This window comes from Salpingoeca rosetta (genome assembly GCF_000188695.1).
Source record: "Salpingoeca rosetta unplaced genomic scaffold supercont1.26, whole genome shotgun sequence".
Taxonomy (NCBI): Eukaryota; class Choanoflagellata; order Craspedida; family Salpingoecidae; genus Salpingoeca; species Salpingoeca rosetta.
The window spans coordinates 426,775-434,274 of NW_004754908.1; the positions used below are offsets into that span (position 1 = coordinate 426,775).

Sequence of the window (7,500 nt, forward strand, 5' to 3'; positions counted from 1 at the left end):
CTCTCTCTCTCTACACACACACACACACACACACACACACACACACACACACACACACACACACACACACACACACACACACACACACACTCACAAAACAAAGCTGCCGTCTCTTCGGCGTTCTCACCTTTCTTGGACGACTTTGCAATGACGATGATGTTGTGCTGCAAGCACCAGGCAGTCAGCACCTGTTGGACGATGATGTTGATGGGGAATATGTGCCATCGTCATGACCATGAACCAAGAAAGGATTGACATGGTTGCGTTGCCGACAGAGAACAACCCCATGTAGCAGTGTCTCTGCTGGTGCACAGCAGCAGTGGTGGTGTTGGCACACGTGCCACATCACCACCAGCACCAACCTGTGCCGGGGTGCACTTGTGCTTCTCTGCAATGCTCTTGATGCGCTCGTTGTCCATCTCCTTGCCGTTGCGCAGCGCACGATACGCCTGCACGTGTCGTCGGACAATAGAGGGAGGGGGATTTGAGGAAGGCGACGCGGAGTGCAGCAGCAGCCGCACAGAGGTGCGCAAACACTGCCACACACACACACACACACACACACACACACACACACACACACACACACACACACACACACACACACACACACACACACACACACACAAAGCACACACACACACACACACACACAAAGCACACGCGTGTCTGCGTACCTCGATTTGGATGCCCTCATCTTGGAAGAACTGGATGGTACGGCGGCGATAGAGAAAGGGGTTGACCTCAATCTGGTTCACCAGCGGCTGACGGACGGCGAGTGTGAAAAGGGTGTGGTGGTGGTGGTGGTGGTGGTGAGCGCAAGATGGTGGATGAAACAAGGGAAAGGAGTGGCGGGTGTAAATAAGAGATCAGGCAAGCTCAAAGTTCAAGTGATGCTTGCAACACACGCATGTCACAACCAAGAAGAAGACACTTTATCTTGACGTGCACTGCTCTCCCTCTCTCTCTCTGTGTCTCTCTGTGTGTGTGTGTGTGTGTGTGTGTGTGTGTGTGTGTCTCTCTCTCTCTCTCTCTCTCTTGTTGTCTCCCTCTCTCTCTCAGTCTCTCTCTCAGTCTCTCTCTCTCAAGCACCTTGATTGTCATCTCAGCTTTGAGCTCGTTGTAGTCCTCGATGGTGTAGTTGCTCACGCCAATGCCCTTGATCTTGCCCTCCTTATGAAGCTCCTCCAGTGCCTTGTATGCCTGTCAACGCGTTTGTTGGGGGCACAAGAGACAACACAGCAGCCAATGTGGCTGCACTATCAGCGACATCCGTCTGCACATTACACACAAACACACAGACACGCACGCACACACACACACACACAGACACACAGACACGCACGCACACACAGACACGCACGCACACACACACACACACACACACAGACACGCACGTACACACAGACACACAGACACACGCAAACCTACCTGGACATGCTTGCCGGGAACAGGCCAGTGGACCAGATACAGGTCGAGGTAGTCCGTCTGCAGGTCTGCAAGGCATTTGTGCACCTGCGCCTTCACGGCCTCTGGGCCTTTGTAGATGGTGTCACACCACACCTTGGACACCTGATATTGTGACGGGGAAGTGGGGGGAAGTGAGAAGGCAAGCAAGTTGTTCATGGAAAGGCAGAATGACTTGGCGGGGCAGAGTAGGGCAGGCACACAAACACAGACAGACAGGCAGACAGACAGACAGACAGACAGACAGACAGACACACACACACACACACAGACACACACACACACAGACACACAGACACACACACAGACACACACACACACGCACACACACACACACACACACACACACACACACACACACACACACACGCACACACACACACTCAACAGACACACAGGCTCGCGCGGACCAGGTAGAGTTCTTTGCGGTCCACGCCACTGTCCTTGAGCGCCTGGCCAACCATGGCCTCGTTGCCATAGAACTGGGCGCAGTCGAAGTAGCGGTAGCCGACAGCAACGGCATCCTGGCATGACATGCAGACAGCGACAGCTTGTTAGGGTCAGGGTTAGGGGTAAGAGGGAGGAGAGGAGGGAGGGACGAGGGAAGGGAGGGAGAGAGAAGCACGCAAGCACGCAAGCAATGGCAAAGAGGTGGGTCGATGACACAACACAAAGGCACACACACACACACACACACACACACACACACACACACACACACACACACACACACACAACACAACACAACACAACACAGACACACACACACACACACACACACACACACACAGACCTTGATAATCTCCTTTGGATCACGGTCGTCCTTGGGCTGCACAGCGGAGGAAGCGCTGGCCGGGACAAAGCCGACCTTGTACGTGCCAAACCCGAGCATCGGGTGCTCACTGCCATCGTGCAGTGTCACTGAACGAGCTGCCATCTTGCTTGCTTGTTTGTTGCGTGCTGCGACGTCAGATATGAAGTGTGTTGGTTGCTTCTTCCTCTCTCCCAAACACGATGAGCTTGTTGTTGGTTGTTCTTTCTTCTTTCTTTGGACACTTTCACAACGAAGCAAACAAATAGCCACCCCCAAGAAGGAGCACCACACAGACACAGACACAGACACAGACACACAGACACACAGACACAACACACACACACATTCACACACACACACACACACATTCTCTCTCGCACACACACACACACACACACACACACACAACGACTCATGCACCGCTGCTTGGTCCTAGTTCTTCTTGGGAGGGGGAGCGTTGTAGCCAAAGACGCGGCCGCCAAGCAGATGCTCTTGGATGGAGCTCTCGAGATACTCCATATCCTCCGCTGACAGCTCCTCCCGATACCCGCCAACCTTGCCCTTGCGCACCTTCCTGGAGTTTGGATCGTGGCCCTTTGGGCGCCAGATCTTGCCCCCGCCATAGTGGCTTGCAGAGTCTGCGCGCTGCTGCAGCTTGCTAAAGTCGCACCAGTCCGCGGCACGCGCGATGCACGCCGGCGACACGTCCAGGCACAGCTGTTTGTTCAGCAGCTCGTCCAGCGCCTTCTCCGGGCAGCGCTTCAGGTCCTCATACCGCAGCACCAGCCAGTCGGGCTTGTCTGTCACCGACGACCAGAGGTTCTGGTGCATGAGCAAGGTCTGCAGGCTGCCGCGCTCGATGCGGAGATACTCGGAGAGGGACGTGTGCTTTGGCAGCGAGTGCTCCCAGTCGCGGTACATGCGGTCGTAGAAGGAGCTGACGACGACGTCGCGGGGATCACGTACCAGCATGAACCCCGCCTCCCGCTTGGCGCCGTTGTTCGTTCCAAAGCCGTTCAAAAGCTGCTGCGGGGTGGAACCAAAGGGGTGCGGCTTGCCGTGGGAGAAGGACAGCACCTTGTCGGACCAGGCCTCTGTCTCGCTCAGCGACAGGGAGGCGTTCTTGCGCGCGCATGCGTAGGCGTTGGCCACCAGGCAGCGCAGCCACGTGCGCCCGCTCTTTGGGTGTGAGATGGTGAACATTGGCCGGGAGCCAGCGCAGATGCGGTGGTTCCTGGACTCCCTCAAGCTGTTCGTGTCGACGTCTTCCTCGCTGTACCGGCTGAACCAGTTTGTGCCGTCTTGGCACACGTCAAAGCCACGCGACGCCGGCGCGCTCAGCTTGCCCTGAGAACCAAGCCCTGTTCCAAGCGCCCGCCGCAAGACGGGGATCGGCAGGTGCTGCGGCTGCTCTGATGCCAAGAACGTATCCGCCCGCATCACATACACAACCACCGCCACGGCCAGCAAGCCCGCAAACACCTTCCACCACAAACGCCACCCGTTGCCTCCACCACTGCCACTGCCACCACCGCCGCCTCTGCCATCCACGCCCATGATGCTGTTGCTGTTGTTGCTGCGAGCCAGATTTGGGTCCGACGATTGGCGAATAATGCCCAATAATTTTCCGTATCGTGGTCCGTGCAGACAAGAAGTGAAGCAGGAGGAGGCAAAGCCAACGTGCTTCTGGACCTTTGAGTGGTTGACTTGCTTACACTGAAGGCAGTGTTGTTGTTTGCTGTGTGCTGTTTGCTGTGGGTCGTTGTTGTTTGTTGTCTGTGACGCATAGAGGCAGGGATGAGGCACCGTGTTGCGTTCAGGAAGCTTGGGCGAGACAGCGAGCACCGCCGCGCGCTGCTGCGTAACCTCACCGCTGCGCTTGTCAAGCATGAACGGATTCGCACAACTCTGGCAAAGGCAAAGGAACTGCGACGACCAGCAGAGCGAGTGCGTGTGTGTGTGTGCGGTATGTGTGCAGTGTGCGTGCGTTGTGTGCGTGCGTTGTGTGTGTGCAGTGTGCGGTGTGTGTGTGTGTGTCTGTGTGTGTGTCTGTCTGTCTGTCTGTTTGTCTGTCTGTTTGTTTGTTTGTCTGTGTGCTGTATGCACGCTGCTGCGTCGTGTGTTTGTCGGTTCAACAACGTTGAGGCTGCCACTTGTTCTTCGTTGCTCCCTTATCCCACACCCCTCACCCGTACTATTTCACTGACACCAATTTGCAGCTCATCACATGGGCCAAGCGAGGCACCCCTGCTGCACACAACCAAATGGAGGCCTGGCTCCCGGTATGTGGATGCGCATGGCTGTGAACGGGAGTCAAAGAACGAGACAGTGGGGGTCCGCTGGTTTGACAGCGAAGGAGCGCTGCACATCTTGTGTGCATATGGATGGTGGCGCGTGATGTGTGAAATGGTTGATATGGGGGATAGTTGGCACGTGGGGTGGTTGGAAAAGGAACGACTGCCTCTTGTTGCCAGAACCAACCTTTAGTTCCTTGCATGCACCCTCATGATTGGCGTGGGTCAACTCTTCTCCCCGCCTCTCCCCCCTTTGGTGCAGGAGCGGGAACTGATGCCCAAGGTGTACAACGAGCTGCTGCCTCGATTTGAGGAGAGGCCAGGAGGGTACACGCGCGTGCTCAAGGCAGGCTTCAGGCAAGGGGACAAAGCGCCCATGGCGTACATTGAGTATGTGGACAACAGCTTGCCGCCGCTTCGGCCTTTCTTTGAGCGCACTGGCGGCAAGAAGTCCATCTTGGAGACAGCGCAGCAGCAGTTCCAACAGAAGCAGCAGAAGCCGCAGAGTAGTTAGAGACACGTGCTCGTGATTTGGTGCATTTGTATGACGACTTAATTCGATTCGTGCACGGAGACGTGTGTGTGTGTGTGCGTGTGTGTGTGTGTATGTGTGTGTGTATACCTGTGTATGTGTGTGTGTGTGTGCCTGTGTGCACCTGTGTGTGTGTGTGTGTGTCTGTCTGTCTGTGCCCCTCTCTGCCCACCGCCCCTCTCTTTGTATCTCGTCCACCTGTGCGCCGCTCCCCGTGCATACCCGCCAACTCCAACCCTTGGCCCTTCTGCTTTTCTCCCAGATGTGCTGTGATTGATGTATTGTTGCTAACTGTGGCTTGTCGCTGGTATGAAACGGCGTGTGATTGCTCAACCAGCGAAAAAAAAAATTAAACAAGGCGAAGCAACACGCGCTCCCCCCCCCCCACACACACACACACACAACACACACACACACACACACACATATGTCTTTGATCACTCGTCATCGCTGTCTGAGAAGGTGACGTGTGATCCCTGGAATTGCACCACCTTGGCCTGGTTGTGCTGCTGTTGCTTCGCCAACCACGACGGGTGCATGTGTGTACCCTCCTCCTCTCCATCCTGCTTCCCTGCTGCCTTCCCTGCTGCCTTGCCTGCTGCCTTGCCTGCTGCCTTCCCTTCCTTTGCTCGCTTGGCCGGTCTCTGCCGCTGCATGTGCCCATAGCCATCGCCATCATCATCGCCGTAACCATGGGGGCGCCGTGCCGGTCTGCCATCGCCCTCTCGCGCCTTTCGCTTCTCAATGCGCAGCCGCTTCTCCTCACGCGCCTGTGTGTGTGTGTGTGTGTGTGTGTGTGTGTGTGTGTGTGTGTGTGTGTGTGTGTGTGTGTGTGTGTGTGTGTGTGTGTGTGTGTGTGTGTGTTTGGGCATGTGTGTGTGTGTTTGGGCATGTGTGTGCACGTGTGTGTGTGCGTGTATGTGTGCGTGCATGTGTGCGTGCATGTGTGCGTGTGTGCATGTGTGTGCGCTGACATCAAACAAAGAGGCAAGACGACACACAATGGCACCATCACCCCTCCCCATACGATACACCCCTCCCCATACGATACACCCCTCCCCATACGATTACACCCCTCCCTACGGCCACCATTACGACAGCCCATTCGACTGCATCCTGCCAGCGCACCTTCTTCATGCGCTGCTTGAGGTTTGCGTCGAGCTTCGGGTCCTGCACGTGTCGTGCCTCCTTGCCAAATCGCTCCTCCGCCAGCCGCTGCCGCGCCCGCTGCCCAAGGCGGTTCCTCTTCTTCTTCTTCTTGCTCTTGCTCGGCTCGCCCTTCCCGCCTTTCTCGCTGCCATCCTGATGGGTGGTTGGTGGCGTGGTTGGTGGCGTGGGTGTGGCGTGTGTGTGGCGTGGTGTGTGAGAGAGGGAGAGAGTGAGTGAGGGTGTGAAGGACTGAGTGAGGGTGTGAAGGACTGAGTGAGGGTGTGTGTGTGTGTGTATGTGTGTGTGCATGTGCATGTGTGAGTGTGACTCACTTGACCTCCGAGCAGCTCCATCAGGTCGCGCTGCATCTCTGCCGCGTCCTCTCTGGTAGTTGTCGATGCATGGTGGCGGATGACGTGAGTAAAAGGCACTTGTACACACACACACACACACACATCTCCACGCACACAACCTACCCCCCCCCACACACACACTACGCACTCGTCGCTGTCGCCGGCGAGCATGCCCTTGATCTGATCCCACTGGAACCCGCGCCGGGGTGCACTGTCATCATCGTCAGCAAAGTCGTCTTCAAACTCTGCATCGATATCGCCGTAGTCAACACCTTCGCGTCGCACCATCCCGCCCAGTTGCAACTTCTCTCCACCAGCACTCCTGCCACTCGTCGTTTTGTCCTTATCACCGCTCTTGCTTCCACCACGCTTCTTCCCACCCTTTCGGTCACCACCAACGCCTCCAGCAGCACTACCACGGCCAACATCACCGTCATCATCATCGCGATCACCACCGCCACCACCGCCATCACCATCGCAGTTGTGTTCCTCATCATACGTTGGCGCAGCATCGTCAAAAATCTCCGGGTTGTTCACTGCCTCCTCTGGCAGCCGCTCGCGTGCGCGCTGCTGTTGTCGCTCCTTCTTCTTCTTCCGCTTCATCTTCTCATCTCCGCCCTTGCGCTGCTTAAACATGTCCGGGTCCTCGTCCTCCCCATACACGGCATCGTCGTCAGCGTCGTGTTCATGAGCACCAGCACCGACGCCATCGCCACCAAAGCTACCCGCTGTGTCACCGCCCTCGCTCACATCACCATCGTCATCATCAACATCAACACCGCCGCCACTCTGCATGGTTTCGCTCTTGCTGGCACGGGTGGCGTGCTTCTTGCTTTTGTCATCACTCTGCCAGTCGCCCTTGCGCGGTCTGTGCCACTGCTCTAGCAACTC

General features: G+C 56.6%; 4 protein-coding genes across 4 annotated transcripts in view; 1 reads left to right on the forward strand and 3 right to left on the reverse strand.

Moving 5' to 3' along the window:
* Positions 1-2,530, reverse strand: part of PTSG_12899 (uncharacterized protein) — a gene marked incomplete at its 3' end in the record, with an annotated part of 2,989 nt that extends 459 nt beyond the window's left edge. Inside the window, exons 1-7 of the mRNA XM_004989929.1 lie at positions 2,261-2,530; positions 1,878-1,991; positions 1,432-1,572; positions 1,093-1,203; positions 678-764; positions 363-449; positions 128-188 (exon numbers count right to left, since the gene is read on the reverse strand). Coding sequence (XP_004989986.1) covers positions 128-188; positions 363-449; positions 678-764; positions 1,093-1,203; positions 1,432-1,572; positions 1,878-1,991; positions 2,261-2,404 — 745 coding nt within the window. The 5' untranslated portion in view covers positions 2,405-2,530. The remainder of the gene's footprint in view (positions 1-127; positions 189-362; positions 450-677; positions 765-1,092; positions 1,204-1,431; positions 1,573-1,877; positions 1,992-2,260) is intronic.
* On the reverse strand, positions 2,493-3,881 carry PTSG_12900 (uncharacterized protein). The gene has a single exon (XM_004989930.1). The coding sequence runs from the start codon at positions 3,836-3,838 to the stop codon at positions 2,714-2,716; it is 1,125 nt and encodes a 374-aa protein (XP_004989987.1). The 5' UTR covers positions 3,839-3,881; the 3' UTR covers positions 2,493-2,713.
* On the forward strand, positions 3,881-5,476 carry PTSG_09560 (ribosomal protein L17). Its single transcript, XM_004989931.1, has 3 exons — positions 3,881-4,228; positions 4,501-4,563; positions 4,838-5,476. The coding sequence occupies exons 1-3, from the start codon at positions 4,079-4,081 to the stop codon at positions 5,087-5,089; spliced, it is 465 nt and encodes a 154-aa protein (XP_004989988.1). The 5' UTR covers positions 3,881-4,078; the 3' UTR covers positions 5,090-5,476.
* A 6-nt stretch (positions 5,477-5,482) lies between these two features.
* Positions 5,483-7,500, reverse strand: part of PTSG_09561 (uncharacterized protein) — a 3,334-nt gene continuing 1,316 nt past the window's right edge. Inside the window, exons 5-8 of the mRNA XM_004989932.1 lie at positions 6,758-7,500; positions 6,589-6,640; positions 6,236-6,409; positions 5,483-5,877 (exon numbers count right to left, since the gene is read on the reverse strand). The exon at positions 6,758-7,500 is cut by the window's right edge and continues 57 nt beyond it. Coding sequence (XP_004989989.1) covers positions 5,545-5,877; positions 6,236-6,409; positions 6,589-6,640; positions 6,758-7,500 — 1,302 coding nt within the window. The 3' untranslated portion in view covers positions 5,483-5,544. The remainder of the gene's footprint in view (positions 5,878-6,235; positions 6,410-6,588; positions 6,641-6,757) is intronic.

Excerpts from the sequence above, each read along its gene's own strand:
- PTSG_12900 (XM_004989930.1), bottom strand. The coding sequence starts at position 3,838 with ATGGGCGTGGATGGCAGAGGCGGCGGTGGTGGCAGTGGCAGTGGTGGA.
- PTSG_09560 (XM_004989931.1), top strand. The coding sequence starts at position 4,079 with ATGAGGCACCGTGTTGCGTTCAGGAAGCTTGGGCGAGACAGCGAGCAC. Across the intron at positions 4,229-4,500 it reads TGCGACGACCAGCAGAGCGA|CTCATCACATGGGCCAAGCG; the intron begins GTGCGTGTGTGT and ends ACCAATTTGCAG. Across the intron at positions 4,564-4,837 it reads AAATGGAGGCCTGGCTCCCG|GAGCGGGAACTGATGCCCAA; the intron begins GTATGTGGATGC and ends CCTTTGGTGCAG.